At 37.1% G+C, this 17,631-nt stretch overlaps 2 protein-coding genes across 2 annotated transcripts in view; both read right to left on the reverse strand.

Annotated features, from left to right (window-relative positions):
• Positions 1–1,447, reverse strand: part of DSG4 (desmoglein 4) — a 50,256-nt gene extending 48,809 nt beyond the window's left edge. Inside the window, exon 1 of the mRNA XM_077136096.1 lies at positions 1,442–1,447. Coding sequence (XP_076992211.1) covers positions 1,442–1,447 — 6 coding nt within the window. The remainder of the gene's footprint in view (positions 1–1,441) is intronic.
• Positions 1,448–5,074: 3,627 nt separating this feature from the next.
• Positions 5,075–17,631, reverse strand: part of DSG1 (desmoglein 1) — a 40,247-nt gene continuing 27,690 nt past the window's right edge. Inside the window, exons 11-15 of the mRNA XM_077135720.1 lie at positions 17,042–17,359; positions 14,470–14,603; positions 13,989–14,061; positions 12,083–12,291; positions 5,075–9,898 (exon numbers count right to left, since the gene is read on the reverse strand). Of these exons, the coding sequence (XP_076991835.1) occupies positions 8,849–9,898; positions 12,083–12,291; positions 13,989–14,061; positions 14,470–14,603; positions 17,042–17,359 (1,784 nt within the window). The 3' untranslated portion in view covers positions 5,075–8,848. The remainder of the gene's footprint in view (positions 9,899–12,082; positions 12,292–13,988; positions 14,062–14,469; positions 14,604–17,041; positions 17,360–17,631) is intronic.

Raw genomic sequence — 17,631 nt, forward strand, 5'->3', positions numbered from 1 at the left:
CCATTTTTAAATTGGGTTGTTTTTCTTTTTATTGTCGAAGGATTTCTTTGTATATTCTGGATATCAAACGCTTATTACATATGTGGTTTCTAAATATTTTCTCCCATTGAGTGGACTGTCTTTTCACCCTTTTGACAAAGTCCTTTGAAGCACAGAAGTATTCAGTTTTGAGGAGTTCCCACTTACCTATTTTTTTCCTGCATTACTTGTGCTCTGACTGTGAAGTCTAAGAAACTACTGCCTTTCACTAGACCTTGAAGATGGTTCCCTACATTTTCTTCTAGGAGTTTTATGGTACTGGTTCTTATATTTAGATCTTAGATCCATTTTGAGTTAATCTTCATTTAGGGTGTGATATAGGGTGGTCAGTGCTTTTTGAAATATAATTCTTGGGCAAAATTATATGGGCCATTAACTAGGAAATGAAAATTTCTTGGCCTCAGATTTACTGAACCAGAATCTCTGGGGATGGGGCCTAAAATTATTCATTTTTAGCAAGCCCAGATAATTCTGGGTTTGTAGGCTGAAGTTAGTAACTGCTATGATAGGACGATTAACCTGGCCCTATGGGTCACCCAGGGAGGGACGGTTACAGGTAGACATGAACATTTTTCTAATTTTTCTTTCTCGCATTGATCTCATTGGATTCTGGTATCAAGCTTATCTTAGCCTTATATAATGTGTTGGGAATTATACTGTCTTATTCTCTGATCTGGAAGAACTGTGTAAGATTGAAATGATCTCTCCCTTGGATATTTGGTTCTTGAGACTCTTTTTGTAAGTTGTAATTTTTCTATGGATTGGTCCACTTCATCCTTATCTTCTAATTGATTGGCAATAGGTTATGTAAAATATTCTCATATTGTTTTCTTAATACCTATGAATCTATAGTCATTTCCTATTTTAAAAAATTCTTGATATTTTTTACTTGTACTTTCTCTTTTTGATTTATCTAATGAAGTATGTGGAATTAATTAAATTTTTAGTTGTTCTTTAGTGTAGTTTTGGCCATTTCAATATCTGAAGTCCTCTTAGGTCTTTTGCTGCCCTATGTTGTTTCTGCTGATTTTTATTCATGTTGGACTTAAAAAATCAGATTCATTATTCTTCCCTCACAGGTTTTAATGTCATTAAATAAGGGAGACATAATTAATAAAATTAAATTATGTTGTCCTGTCTAAAGTGGCATCACACATCAAGACAAAATTCAGAAAAAGTAATTCTATTGATAATGGTGGGAATTTGACAAGCAATGTAATGTAATCTAGGGACTCAGTTCTCATGTAGACCATCAATGCAAGGGTGGATTTTAATACATATTGAATAGTGAATGGATTGCATTTATTCATCCGTTCAACAAATAATTATTGAGTTTCTGCCAATTCTGTGTGTACTGAATTCTGTGTATCACATGTTAATTCAAAATTTATGATTTAATTACCTCCATATCCGACAATGACAATATAGGGTGTGCCTTTTGAATTAAACTAGGTGCAAGAACATGTCCAGGAGACTGAATTGACGTGATATTAACAAGGCACTATTAAAATGTCAGGGTTCCATCTACAAAAAATGATGACTTTAATAGACTCATAAACTTTCTTTCTGGCAGTAAATAGATATCTATTCAGGTCACTTCTGTTTGTAACATTAAAGCCAAGTCATTTATTTAAGAGAATGATTATACATCTTGGGACTCTCTGGGGGCAAGCATCTAATTAACATAAATTATGTGAAATCATGAAAGTACAATTAATGAGAAAGGGGACCTAAAGACTTCGTTATTCGACATCGCTGGGTTTCTTATCTAATCGATATATTAGCTTATAACTCATATTTTAAAACCTGGGCCTCAAGCCATTTGAAGGTGTATATGTATTTAAACTGCAGATTTTATTGTGATATATTCATATGCCACATATTCCACCCAGAGTACACAGCCAATATCTCAAAATCTCATCATCTAGTTGTGCAATCATCATCACATCATTTTCATTGCTCCACACAGAAAAAGAACAGATAGACATCAAAACAAAACAAAACAAAACAAAACCCAAACACCCTCTATCCCTTATCTCTTCCTGTTACTGACTTCTAATATTGGTGGGGTATACCTGTTACTATTGATGAAAGCATATTAAGGTGTTACGTTTAACTGTAGCCCATAGCTTGTAGACGGTAATTTTCCCCCATATATCACTCTATTTTTAATTATTTGTACAAGTGTCATACATTTGTACTAGTTCATCAAGAACTTATTTGTATTTGTACTGTTGTTTGGTGACATACATGATTCTAAATAGCCCCTTTCAACCAAGTTCACTTACAATATGTTGCTGCTATTTATAATCCCAATAATGAGCTACCCTGACCCCTATCCATTTAAGTTAAACTTATTAAAAATTCTGTGCATATTAAGTACCACTTCCCCTTTTTAGCTTATGTCTCTAGGTATCCTACATTCTAAATTTTATGATTCTGAGTTTACGTATTCTAGGTAGTTCATATTAGTGAAATTATACAATATCTTTCCTTTTGTGTCTGACTTATTTCGCTCAGCAGAATGTTCTTAAGGTTCACCTGTGTTGTCACAAGCTTCAGGACCTCATTCCTTCCTACTGTGGAATAATATTCTATCATATGTATATACCACATTTCATTAATCTACTCATTTGTTGATGGGCATTTGGACTGTTTCCATCTTTTAGCAATGTCAGTGTGCAATTGCTTGTTTGTATTCCTGCTTTCAGATCTTTTGGGTATTTACGGAGTAGCAAAATTGCCGGGTCATAGGGCAACTCAATGTTTAGCTTCCTGAGGAACTGCCAAACTGTGTTCCACAGCAGCTGTACCATTTTACTTTCCCACCAGCAGTGATAAGTGTTCCTATTTCTCCACATCCTCTCTAACACTTGTAGTTTACTGTTTACTTAATAGTGGCCATTCTTATAGGCATGAGATGATAATTCATTCTGGTTTTGATTTGCATTTCCCTACTAGGTATAAAACTGAGCAACTTTTCACGTGCTTGCTAGCCATTTGTATTTCCTCTTTGGAAAAATGTCTATTCATGTCTTTGCCCATTTTATAATTGGCATAGAGCCCTTTTTTATTTACAGGGAAATGTTTAAGAAAAGCCTAAAAATTCTTAAGTTCTTCCCAGAATATTTTGTCACAGAGTGCTGCAGCATCTACCAACGGTTGGAAAAGAACTTGGTGCTCTCCACATTTTTTGCCCTTATTATTTCAGTGTCTACCCACCTGCTTCTAACAGCCAGCTCTGGTATGTATTCACCAAGAGCTTCTTGGATGGCAAAGCCACTTTGCTTACCTGAGCAGCATGTGGATGTGCCAGGAATTAACTATCTCCAGAGGCCGCTCTTAACTATCACCTGGTGGCAGCTGGTATATAAATATGCTATCTCCTTCATTTCCTGGATGGGTTAACTAAGGTACTACACCAGCGCCAGTGTTTTCCCCAGAGGACGGAGCTACAATAATCTATGGTGGCAACTGGCTTTTATTGGTTGTGTCCCTTTCCCTGGTTCACCTCCCCATGCCCTACCAGTGGTTCTTTCATCTACGTCCCAAATTGCCCTCAGATTCTTGAGGGTCTGCTTCTGGATGAAGCCAATTGAATTTAGTGATCAAATAGACTGAGAAGCCCAGAGCTGTCATTTATTTTGAAAGAGATATCTAAACAATTTGGAAGAAGCAAAGTATTTTCCTTTGAAAAATGTGATGGATTAACATTCTGGGTTCGTCCAGGTGTGAACATATTGGAAAGAACTGGAGTCTGATATTTTAAGTGATTCTGGAAAAGTTCTGGGGGCAGGAACTCTCCGGCTGGGGCTTTATATAAAACACTTGGCACAGAGCAGCCTAGGAGCTACTGAGTTTTAGGTAAGCCTTCTAGGAAAAGGAAAGATTTGCAGGATCAGCTGGAATTTGTCTTATTTGAACTCAGTCACCAACTACATACCCATAAACTGGTATCATTTCTTTTCTTTTTTTTGACCTACCTAGCATGCTCTATTTATATATTTTTTATTTCTATTTATATTTTAATGCTTGAGTTTTTTCAAGGCAATTTATAATGAAATTTAAATTTATCCTCTTCCTCAGTGGCCTTTTTCCAATTTCTGTTTGCGTGTTGTTTTATTACCCTGTCAAAGGTTTTGCTTTGTTTTTGTTAGTTGTTTTGCCACCAAACAGTTAAGGTCAAACCAGGCAGTGGGAATCCCTTATTAATGGAGCTAACTTTTGATTATTGATAGCCACACACTCACCTGCTTTATTGCGGTAGCCTTCTAACCAATCTCTCTGACTTCTATATCACTTTCCAACAGTGCCAACACTGTAGCTAGTGTGATCTTTTACAATTGCAAATTAGAGCAGAGTGCTTCTCAGCTCAACACTTTCCAGGGGCTCCCCATTACATTCAGAAGAAGGCAGAGTTCTTACAATGGTCTGCAAGACTAAAAATAACCTAACCCCTGTTACCCCTCTGACATCCTTTCCTACTGCTTTCCCCTTCTTTCCCTCTCTCCTTATTCTTTCTCAAATATACTAAGCATGGTCCTACTTCAGGGTTTTTGCAATGGCAGTGCTCTCTGTCTGAAGTGTCTAGCACCCGGAGAGTCACTTGGTCTTGTTCCTAATACTCTTTAGGTCTCTGCTCAAATATTACCAAATGATAGAGGCCTGCCTGTACTACCCTGTATAAAAGAGTGCTCCTTCACCCGCTGAACTCCCTAACCTACATTACCCTGTTTTATTTTTCCTCGACTGTTTACTGCCATCTAACACACTATGCATTTACTTGCTGACTGGTTTATTGTCAGAACCCTGCTCTCCAACCCCTGGGCTCCCATGAGTAGGAATTTATTTGCTTTGTTCACTGTCTTATCACCCATGCTGGCACATCTATTAGGTGTGAACGATTTTAGCAGTGTTAAAATAAAATAATTACGTCTCCCTATATAAGTTGAAAATAACAACTAGATTCGACAGCTCCTAATTGTTCCTTACAATCTAAAACCTTTCCCCCTGTAGTTCAGAAAAGATAATGAAGGCATATTAATCATTTTATTGCTGTTAACATAACTCTTTGGAAATTACAGACCAACTTAAAATAGCAAACAGATGACCAAGCAAGGAGTTAGCACCCAGATAATCCATAAACTTTTAATATTGTAACTTGAAGGAAAGCACCTTGTTTTAAGCATCACCAAAGATGAATATTAGAGTTAAAAAACGCTTGTAAAACAGACAGCAAAAGAAAAATAAGTTAGACTAAATAAAGTTTGACGATAAAATATAGAATAGTTCAAATAAAACTAAATGGGGAGAATGGTGACAATTAAATGATTAATTATTCCTTGTTTAAAATTTTTTTGATGACAACAGGTTGATCTGTGCAAGCTTTAGTCCCCAAATAAATTAAATAATATCAAATTGGAAGATAGATTCTATTTCATGCATTTCAGGAATATACTATCAACTACTGTATTCTAGCACAATGTAACGTAGGTCTGAAAAATACCAGAAATCAAAATAAAGGTGGCATGTATTAAATGGACATGAAAATATATGGCAAAAGCTTTTTGAAGTTTGCTTTGGGTTTCAGGGTCCTTCCCAAATAGCCATAGTCATTTTGATCAATGATTGTAACAAATATTTAACCTCTTACTAAAGTCAGAGTGTCCTATGTATTATACCCTGGCTGACAGTCAGATATTGGTGTAACTTAAGAAATGAATTGTGTCGATAACTTAAAAAAATCCAATGAACAGAATGAACATGTAATTCTTGAATGAATATAATCAAAAATTTTTCAGAACATTTTATCGAATGAACATTATGAAGCTAAAACTTTATGCACAAATGTGGAACAGGTATCCAGATGAAGATATAAAAATAATCTGAAATCGATATTTATGTAAATATTTTAGTGTAAATACAGTTACATGAGGCAGCGCACATAGAGGGTAATGATATGCAGCACATACATCTGGAATTCATAGTTAAAATTAGCTCAAGATGTTATTTTGTAGATGGTAAATGATAAAGTGTTTATGATACAACTGGTTTTTGTACCTAAGGACCACGTCTTTTAGAAAATCAGATGTTTTATAAACATTAAACACTTTGTTTCCAAACCCTCTATACATCAGATTAAATTACTACCTCTTCCTTCTCCCTTTTGTATAAGAGCAAGTTGATCTGATATTCAGCTTACGATATAGGTCTGAATTATAATTATTCACTTATAAATGATTTGCCTATCTTTTCTCGGCCCAGGGAATGGTGCAGATGACTTAGAGTAAAGCATGAAAGGAGAAGAATTAAATACTGTTTGTTGAAAAATACCATGCCTTTAAATAACTATTAGAATGACTAATGTCTTAATAAGGTAATTAAAAAATTTAGGACTAAAGGTTTAGAACATCAAGGTGTAATCCAGGAAAATCATTGATTTGAAAGTATCTTCCTAGAAAGACTGGTGTGTCATTTTATTCTTGTATCTGCTATGGGTTTATATAAAGAAGGGATCTTAGTGGTGACTGTTATCACAGATGGTCACTCTGGGATTTGTTAGAAAACCTAAAAGGATCTCTGGAAAGTATCAGGCGTCTTAAGAAAAGACTTCTGATGGCATGCCATATCAAAGCAACAAGTAAGCGTCCCGTGGTCAGATACCATTTCCCTTAACTAATTAATTAGTAATTATATTTATTCCTTCAAACCCCTGGACCCAAGCCCATGTAAGTATATTTCAATAAATACCTTTTGTTCTTATTTCTGAAAAGATTACCATAGTTAATGGCGCTCCCCAAACAGGAGAAAGACATAAAAAAAAAAGACTCTTGTGAATGACTTTCTTTACACCTGGACTTTCGGCATGCTATAGACTATCAACATTTTACATATTCTACAGAGTTAAAATAGATGGATATTGTGGCTTTTAAAATATTGACCTCCTCTCTTATTACATAGAGAAAAATAGCTCTAGGCAAAATAATTCATCCCTCAGCCCCCTTTGACAAGTGTTGGAAGTTAGATGTCTATTCTTAGATCTCCAATGCCCTGGAAATTTGAGTAACTGAAAAACAAATCACTAAAAGTTGTATTTTATTCACCACTCCAGGGCAATGTTGTTTTTGTTTTCTTTCCTAATTTTATTTTGTCATATCCAGTTTTACATTAGTGAGAATTAAACCAGCTCATATTACATTAAATTTTAAAAAGAGGGAAAGTTCCTCTACCATTCAGTAGTAAGTTGATGTTTGCCTAAGAATGCTTTGATTCTTTTTGGAGATTTTTAACCAGGTAACACTATATTACAAGTACACAGAAATGATGCATCATAAATAGGACATTACTGAGTTTTGAAGCTAGAAAAATATATCTCACTACATAATCTGGAAAATAGCTATAAATTGGAGCATATATAAGTAAGAAATTCATTGATAATTCATCTGGAAAGTCAAGTTTATGCTAATGAGAAAATTCAGTTAGGTGCTCATACAGACTAAGGAAATGAGGTCATCCAGTGCTATTTCATTCTTGTCAACACAATATCATCAACTCTGTTAGAAGTTCCTGGTTGATCTCTTCAAAATGGTGGCAGAGGGTTGTTAAAAAAAAAAAGTAGTGAAGCTCAACTAAAACTAATAATTAGCAAGTTATTACTTTGCCAAACAATTCTTTTCTAACTTCCCCTGTTAAATATTTTTCACATGTTCTAAAAACATTTTTTTAATTCCTTTAAAAAAATTTCCCCAAAGTTATCCATACCCCAAGTTTGTTTTCACAGCTCAACTTTAGTACATAAATTTAACTTAGAAGACATGTAATAAAGAGCTGGAACTGAGTGAATAATACTTGCTAAAAACACAATCTGCGAATGCAATGCAGTTCCCACCTGCTGATTCACAAGGTAACTTACCACTAGTGGTGAAAACCGTGGCAGGTGTCATTGCTGCAGTGTGAGAAGCACACTTGGCAGGTTTTCCTTTATTAAATCAGAGCTACGCAGGGGAAGGATATCCTGAACCTCCCCGAGAATGCATTATTCATCAGTATTACATCTACCATAAACACAAACTAGAATCAGGAAAGTTCTTGAAATTTTTTCAAGAGACTTAACTGAAGGTACATCTCAAGATTCAGGACATTGCCAGTTTATCCTGAATGAATTTTATGCAGTTTCCCTCCCAGAAAACATTTCCTATTTTGAAGTTTATCTTACCTAGTAAAATTATTAAGTAGGCATGTTTGGTGGGTTGTGGACTTTGCTATGCAGTTTTGTTTTTTTTTCAACAGTTAACTCTGGCCTGGATTGGCAGTTACTTTTTAAATCACATTAAAAATGTGATTTTGTGAAATTGATAGGGTACTTGGCACATATTTCAAATTCTTCCCACATATATAAGCACATTTTACATATTTAGCTCTTTTTTAATCTGGGAGAATTATGCCAATTGCAATCTTAAGGCCAGTGTTTTCACATGGCTGAGTTTTATTTATTCCACATGTTGGAGAAACATTACAGGTCACGCAGATGCAAAGAGGATCCTAGTGGCCACGTAGAGCCAAAGAAGACCCTGACTCAAGGTTTTAGTTCACTGTCTTCATAGGGAGAAAGGTTTGCAAATGCCAAGGAAGGCTCTCCTCCCGCAGCAATGCTTCCATTTAATTTTCTCATTGTGGTTTCGCTCCTTGCGGCACAGTTATCTTAGCACCTAGTTGTGCATCATAAATAACATCGTTAGTTTTTTTTTTTTCCAGTGGGAATTAAACCTAAATCACAATTGATTGTGAAAAACTATGCTTGGGGCCCTGACTACTTGGTATACTGCACTGTGCTATATTTTGTGATCCGACTTCGAGTTGTGCTAGGGGAGGCAGAACCCACGGTCTGACTAAAGTGATGGTCAGAGGAGCCCCTCACGTGGCCAATGGTGGCTGTGCCCCCTATGCTGCCACTCAGGGTCCTCAGCCCGATGGCACCACCACTTACTCCAGCTCCACTCAGGCCCCCACCTCCAGCGCTAACCAGACCACCACTGCCTATGCCACTGTCTCCGCTTATCCCAGCTGTGCCACTACCAATGCCAGTTATGCCAGCCCCAGAAACAACCCTCTCCGTCACAACCACATTGTGGGCACTGGATAAATCAGGGTGCATAGTTAGTGTGCCCATCATGCCAGGAGTCGGTCGAATTACTCTTTCTGTCACTACCACATTTGACTCTCTAGGGTCAGGGATGGTTATAGTAGTGGGTAGACTTGAACTTGGTGCTATAACCCTTTCTGTCACTATGACATTTGACCCATCTCTCAAGTCAGGCATCTCTAACATTCCATGCAAATCAGCACCAGAGATGGGGCCAACCACTCTCTCTGTCACTACCACGTTGGATGCATGTCGGTTATCATGGACATGGACAGAGGGCTTCAGAGAGCCAGAGGTGGTGTAAGACTCCATCACAGTGGCATCACCATAAACCAGAGGATCAGGGATAGGCATAGGATGCTGTACACTAGGTCCCGAGGGGTAGGTGCTCTCAGAAATTACTGTGGTGGTGCCAAAATGTGGGGAGATTGGAGCAAGGGGCTCTGTTCCCTGCTGAGGGTAAATGGGTTCAACGGTCTCAGGTGGCCATGAGGGATCAAAGTCTGGATATGGTTCCACTTCTCTTCCCAGGCTGATATCTGCCAGCTTTTTAAATTTAGGACCCAATGTATCCAAGAAGTTGTCATCCAAGTCTTCTCCAATGAAGCTACAACAGCCCATGGAGCCTGCAGGGGAGTCTGCACCTTCAATATCATAAATGAGCAAACAGTCATTGGATGGACGGCCTTCATCTTCATCGGCATAAGCATATGCTTTCTAAATTTTAGAGGAAAGGGAAAAGGAAATTAGGAGTACATATTTAACTATAATAGGACAGTCTTTATGATCATTTTTCCTTCCAGAGCATTAGCAAAGAGTATTTGAAAACAAATTTGAAAATCTACTAGAGATGTTTGAAAAAATCATTATATAACTGCTAGAAAGAATTCATTAGAAATGATCTTTCTTATGATTCTGATAATACATTCTGATTTTTAGAAAAACTTTTAGATATAGAGTTCTTTATAATACTATACTTTGGTCACAAAGGGTACAAAGAAATCCCATGAATCATTTTTTGGGGGTACATTAGAAGAAGGAACATAAAAACTCCGAAGTCCACTTGAAGTGTATATATATATATATATATATATTTTGGCCTAAGAGGTATTTCATTGTTGATTTGCATACATTCAGGGCTCTGTTTTTCTTCCTTAAAATCATTGAATATGATGGTTCGATGAAGATTATTTTCAATGTGGCTTTTTCAGCAAAAAGGAAAACTTGACTCTATGTATAGACAGAATCTTTAGGATTCAAAATCGAAAGTGAGCAAAAAACAATGAAAAAAAATAGAATCTCTTACAGCTCAAAGTGGCAGCCCGTATACATGTGCACTTATATTTTTGTCTCTGCTGTTAATAATGTTGGATTTCAAACTTTCAGGCTAAATATGACAAATATCTTTACATGAAACCAAGTCATCATGCAAAGAGTGCCAGGCACTCTTTTACGTATTTGGCTATGCAATTCTAAACAAAACCAGATGACACTCATAGGGCCTACATTGTCATAAAATGAGACAGACAAAACCTTAAACATAAACATATAACAGAAGGTGATAGATGCAGTTTCAGGGGATACAGAGTGAATGGGGTTGATATTTTAGATTGAGGGGTTGTAGCAGGTTGAATAATGGCTAACTAAAGAGATCAAGTCTAAACCCTGGAACCTGTAAATGGTACCTAATAAAGAATAAGGGTCTTTGCAGAACTAAAAATCTTGATCTGGGGGGATGATCTTCAGTTATCCAAGTGGACCCTAAATGCAACCACAAATGTCCTTACGAGACAGAGGCAGAAGGAGATTTGATACAGAGAGGAGGGGAAGACTAACACAGAAGAAGATGATGTGAAAAAGAAGGCAGAGATTGGAGTGATGGGGCCACATGTCAAGGAATTCTGGCAGCCACCAGAAACCGGAAGAGGCAAGGGACAGAGTCTTCCCTAGAGCCTGCACTGGGCCAAAACACCTTTGTTTTGCCCAATGACACTGATTTCAGACTTCTGGTCTCCAGAACTGAGAGAGAATAAATTTCAATCGCATTAAGCCACTCAGTGTGTGGTAACTGGTTACAGCAGGGGCAATCATGTATCTGCCTGGAGATGTGACAGCAAAGTTAATTCTTCTTCCACCTCTCCAGGCTTCTACCCTTTCCACCACCTGTAGCTGTTTCTTAGAATGTTCTCGATGTACCCTATGACTCCTGTACCCATTCATATAGAATGTTTACTGTGTCCCTGGAAGTGGACTAGGTACTGGCAATATAAATGTGGATAATGTGGATGAGGCACTAAATATGGTGATAGTCATATAAATGAACAGATTTCAGCAATGTGATGTCTTCTATAAAATGTGTGTGCAAATTACTATGGAACTACAGATAGGGAAAAGTTAATCATCTTTTAGGAGAGAGAGGTAACAAGAAAACTTCAAAGAGGCAGTCATGTTTGCACTAGATCTTGAATAAGTGGGGTTTGTGAGGAAAATGGTGGGGTAAAAGCATTCCAGGAGGGACACCGCATAAACCATGGCATGCAGTTGAATAGGCTGGGGTGAACAGGTGCTTGGCAAGGGGTTTGCTGAGAAGGAGTAATTAGATATGCAGAAAGGAGTCACTCTGTGAATAACCTCAACTGCTATCTTAAGGAATTTGGACTTTATGCCCCGGGCAGAATTGGGCTGAGAACCACCGGCAGATTTTAAATGTGAAAATAAAGTACTCAGATCAGAGTTTTAGGAATATCACTCAATGACAATACTGATTGTTTGCTGTGATGTCTAGAATCTGGTCACTTGGTTCAGAGGCTTTCACCAAAGCCCTGTTGGGAAATAGTGAAAACCTGGAATAGAGTAGTGGGCATAGAGATAGGGAGCAAGGGACATGGATAGAAACTTTACCTGACAGAAGTAACTTTCCATGAAGTTCATATTCAGACCTCCGTCTCTACATTCCCTCATAGAATTTCTTCTTAATGTTCCAGAATGTTCTTGACATATTTCAGGTGCTCCGACCAGTTTAACTCCATTTGTTAGTTCAAATCCTGATGTTCTTTCTCCTCCTCCCAGATCTTGCACTTCTCTGCCACCATACTCATTGGTATAAACTCCTAAAAGTGTTGATCAAATTAAATTGACTTTTTCTAGCATATTGCAAATTAAAAGTTAAAACCTTACTAGAATCGATGGTTTCTCCAGTGGAGTGTGCCTTGTGAGCAAAGAAATAAAATGAAGACAAAGAAAGGAGATGCAAACATGATATTAAGTTCAAAATACTATTATTAATCAACTTGTTAATTTGGTAACTATTTGAGAGGCTATTCAAATTCTAAAAGTTATAAAGCAGTGTAAGAATATCCCAGTGTATTGCTTTAAGCACTGGGCAGCCAGAAGAAGGTTTGAGCATGACTGGCATTCAGAGAAGGAAATCTTGGATTTGTACTTGGGTGTGAGGGTCAAGTAGAACTTTTTTACAACAATCAAGGGAGGTGGAATAAAATGGTGGCCTAAACTATGGAAGAGGAGTGTCAGGGAGAGGGTTGGTGTGACTTTAGTATTTTAATGGCCTTGAGTTTTGGGGCAGTGTATTTTTCATACTTCTATATCCTGGTGCCTCTCATAGTACTTTGTATGGTATAGATATTCAGCAAAGTTTTGTGGATTTAATGAAGGGATAAATGCATAAATAAATCCTAATGGACTTGATAATTTAACAAATCTTGACAACCTATTTGGGTATCAATAAATAGGGAGACAGAGCCACTGATGAGTTTCTGCTTTTGAGGTGGGAGAATCCACAAAGATGAAAGCATCAGGAAGAGAAATATGTTTAAAGGCTAGCATGTCTAGTCTATTGAGCAAGGAATATTCTAAAAGTTGTAAACATTCCTCTGTCTGTTACATTTTAATGAGTTTAAAACAGAAAAGTTATGCTGACTAGTTTGAAAAGGACTAAGAGATAAATAGGAGAATCCCTAACATTTGTTTACCTTGGAAAATATAAGATTATAAAACTATCTTCAAAAATATGAGAAATAATTTTAGCTGTTCTTTTCATTAGAGTGCTAGCTATCCACTTATTGTCAAGTTTTAATTGTTCCCTGGTTACTGCCATGAACTGGTCTAGACTCCCATTTTAAGGCAAGTTGTATTCACACAATCTTACCCATCTGCAAGGAGAAATTCCACCAGAGGCCCACTGCTTCAACCAAGAGCTTTGAAAGACCTTTACAGTATTTTGTCCACTTGCTCTCAATTTAAGAGATGGGGCAAATCTTTTTTAGATCAATATTTATGCTGATGCACTGCATGGATGCAGTTTTTCTTGTCACATTAGGTAGTGAAAGTCAGAGCACTTGTCAATCGTTAAGTGAATTGTGGAGGCAGAGTCAAGCCTCAATAAATAAGCACAGGTCTTGTTTAATTGGACTGTGTGTTGATTCTAATTAGAATTTTTGCGTGTGTGGTAAATAACATTTGCTTTATTAGTGAAAAATCTTTGACCAAAATTGATTCATGGCTACAATTTGGTACTTCTCAACTATTTATAGAGATCCTAATCAAGTCATCTCCTGGGTTCTCTCTGATGATTTAGGAGGATTTAAAAAAAATGTAATGCATGAGAATAATCCCGATAGATTTTTTCCTTATCATTTAATTTGCAAATTAGTCATTTAAAAAAGCAAAGATAAAAACAATTTTAAAGACAGTAAGATCATTAAAGACCAGAAAGGTATGCAAATAGAGAAAACAGAGTTACTTCTTAGTCATTTGAGCAGCTGAAATGAGAAAGAAAAAACTCTCTTACCTGAGGTGTCAATGTATTCAATTACATTTGCATTATCGGGTGGTATTTCTGGCACGTAGATAGTCCCCATGTCCTGAAAGTCAGGAAATAACGTTTTCTCATTTGTATTCACTCTTTGGTTCTACAGTTACACATTTGGTTTATTCTCAAATTAATTCAGATTTCTGAAAAGAATACTTAGAAAACTGTTGAAACCTATTTTAAAAACCTGCATTTCGCTTAGGAAGTCTTCCCTGGTTACTTGCATCTGATTTTTTCCCCCCTAATTAGAGCAGTTCTGGGTTTACAGAACAATCACACATACAATACAGGATTCCCATCAGATTTTGGTGTACTTTTTTATTCCTCTTCATTCTCCCCATCAGCTATCCCAGAACAAGGATCGGCACAGACTGTGACTAATGGCTAGCACCTTGTTTTGTGCATATGACACTGGGTTTAGTTGACTAGCTAAGGACATAGTTGACAGATTAGTACTTACCCTAGGCTCAGGCTGGGGTCCTTCTACTGCCCAGGAATGAATTGCTCCATCTGAACATTCGGGAACAGGCTCAAAGCCAACTCCTCCAGCAGGGGCACCTCCGCAGTCACAACAGATCATCAAAAATGGGACCACTGGCGGCGGGGAGATAAGAATATTGGAGTCCATTCGCAGTGGGCCCAAGTGAAAACAAGCCAACCTATTTTATTAGCGCTATGATTATATTTCAATTCCTACTATATGTCCGTCTGATCTTAAAATTGTTGTGAAAGTTTCAGAAAACCAACTTAATAATGGTCAGACACCAAAATAAATGTGAGCCTCAGTATACTAGGATGCAATCAGTTTTCATCTGTTTTATAGTATTCAAATTACAAATCTTATTATACTCTTAAAACCGATGAGGCTTTTCCCTGTCATTACTCAAGAACATATTAAAGAAGAGAAGGGAAAAAACTGAAGAGGTCAAGCAATATTTTTGGATCTTCTTGTTCTGACCTCTATGTCTTTATTTATGTTCCATCCTTTTTTTTTTTTTAATCACAGCAGAACATTGTGCTGCAAGCTGTTGTGCTCTATGAGGCTATTTTCCCTTACACAAATTTTTTTTTTAAGTTATTCTTACACAAATAGCATCGCATTGCTTAACTGAATTCTCCATTGCTTTATGAAAAGTTTCGTCTCTAGTCTTTCTGGGTAATGAAAGCACAACTCTGTGATTATACTGAGAGCCACTGATTGAACACATTGGATGGATTGTATGTGTTACAAAACTACTTAAAAAAAGGAATGTACACGCACACGCACACACACACACAAGCGCCCGTACTGAGAGAAAGAGAGACAGACAAGAGAGGAAGAGAGACTTTTAAAAGTCTATTTTTTTGCATGGGCAGGCACTGGGAATCAAACCCAGGTCTTGGGCATGGCAGGCGAGAACTCTGCCTACTGAGCCTCCATGGCCCACCCTAAAAAATCTTTTAAAGTTAAATTTATAGCTTTAAAATGATGATTGATAATTCATATGGAAAAAAGTGAAATTAGAAACTTCTCTCCTCTCAAATATATTTTATGTAAGATTCTATGAAATTGAAAGCATTTTTGTATTTTTCTTGCCTTGGTTCATTTTGATGAGAATGCTTCCTTTTCTTTTTAACCTTCTTCTTACTTTCATAGAGTTTTTATGATCATTTTTCTGATGTCTTAGTAACCAATAAAAATGAATATTTCTTGAGATATATATTAAATATGGACTATTTTAAAATATGGAAAAGATCCTCAACTTTAAGCTTGGCTATCAGTGTGTGCAAATGTTTGTGGTTAGGATGAATTCAATTGTGATCAAAAAGACCAAAAGAGTGAAACATTCAAGTCAGAGAAAACCCATTTTGCCAATTAACTTAGTGGAAAAAACCTTATTTCATGGCTGTTCATGTATTAAAATAAATGTTCATGTATTAAAATAAATGAAGTTAGAAAAAATGTTCAAAAAATGTGCTCTGGCTTCACATTTTTTGCATGTTTTAATCAATTGATCTCTGAGGTGTCTTCTGATACTAAGAGTTTATGACTCTACACCAGGCAATGGCAATGGTTACATTGGTTCAGTTATAATTTGGAGATTTCATGGTACGTACTATCAGAGTTTCCTTTCTTATTCCTTGACGACTACGGCATCTCCATAGTGATGTTGTGATAGTTTCACAACTTGTGAAACTGTGATGTTCACAGCCTCCACATCACCACAATTTCTATCACCGTCCAAGGCAACATCCCTGACCACCAGAGACCCCGCTGGAGATTATATCCTCAACTAGGTCTGCTCTAGAGAGCTTAAAGTATACTAGATGTTTCTGCGTGTGGTACTTTTTTGTCATCATCAAAGTAATGTTGGGAGGTATTAATATTTCACCGATGACAAAACTGAGACTCGGAAAGGTCAAGTGACCTTCTGACAGACTTAGACTTAAGTTTAGAAGGTGGAATTTAAGCACAGGTTGTTCTGAGTCTCCTCTCATAAAGCTGTGCAACTTTACCACAGCTTAAGAATCCTTGCCATATCCCATTGCCTGTGATGTGCTCTCCTTCTCTCATTTCCTCAGGCTGACTCTTATTCATCTTCAAAGCCCAAATCAGATTTGCTTTCTCTAAATCAGGTTGAGCTTGCCTCTGTTAACAGCAATTTCCAATTTCATTGAGATTTACTGCAAACAGGGTGGGTTTTTAAATTTTTTTTTATGTATGCTGTATTGTGGAGGTCACATTTCATTCTTTTTTCCCATGTGACTATCCCGTTATTGCAGCACCATTTGTTGAATTTTTTTTTGAAGGGGGAGAGGAATCATGCACTGCAAACAAGTTTTTATCTTCCACTGGACTGTAAGGGGTCAAGAGTTTGACTTTTTCGTCTAAATCCAGGGCCAAACACAAAAATTTGTTGATAATTGCATGAAAGGAGCATGTGTAAAGTGCATTTTATCAAAGGCTTGGAAAACTTATCTCCCCTCCATATTTCTTTTTGGGGTGGGGAAGGGCAGGGGGCATATATAAATAGGATTGTAAAAGTACTTACAGCCTAAGACCAGGAATCCCATGATGAGCAGTCCAATGCCGGCAGGACCAAAATGTACATTATCTGCAAGACCGTTCGGTATATCTACAACAGTGCCTGGTTCCTCTGTACCAGAATATTCATCTGTGCTGCTAACAGTTCCACCTCCACCTCCACTTCCAGTGGAAGTGTCCCGGTCTCCGCCAGAACTGGTACCACCACTTGTACCTCCATCTCCACCTCCTTCTGTATTGGTGACACTACCAGTGCTAGTTTCACCTTCTCTCCAGCCTTCAAGATCAATAATAATTGTACCAGTACAAGTTCTTTGAAGACCATCTGTAAAAGGTTCAAAATGGTAGAAATGTTTTTGGACAATAAAGATATTTTCCTTTGGCACCAATACTTATTTCAATATCTTTATTCCTATTGATTCAGTAACTTCCCAAATCACCCCCTGTCTGTGATTCAGTTTTTCTTTTTAAATAAGAGAAGTTGTGGGTTTACAGAACATAAATGCATAAAGTACAGGATTCCCATATCCCATGACCACCACCACCTTATATTGCTGTGGAACATTTGCTGCAATTGATGATAGCACATTTTCATAA

Source organism: Tamandua tetradactyla, chromosome 18, assembly GCF_023851605.1.
Source record: "Tamandua tetradactyla isolate mTamTet1 chromosome 18, mTamTet1.pri, whole genome shotgun sequence".
Lineage (NCBI taxonomy): Eukaryota > Metazoa > Chordata > Mammalia > Pilosa > Myrmecophagidae > Tamandua > Tamandua tetradactyla.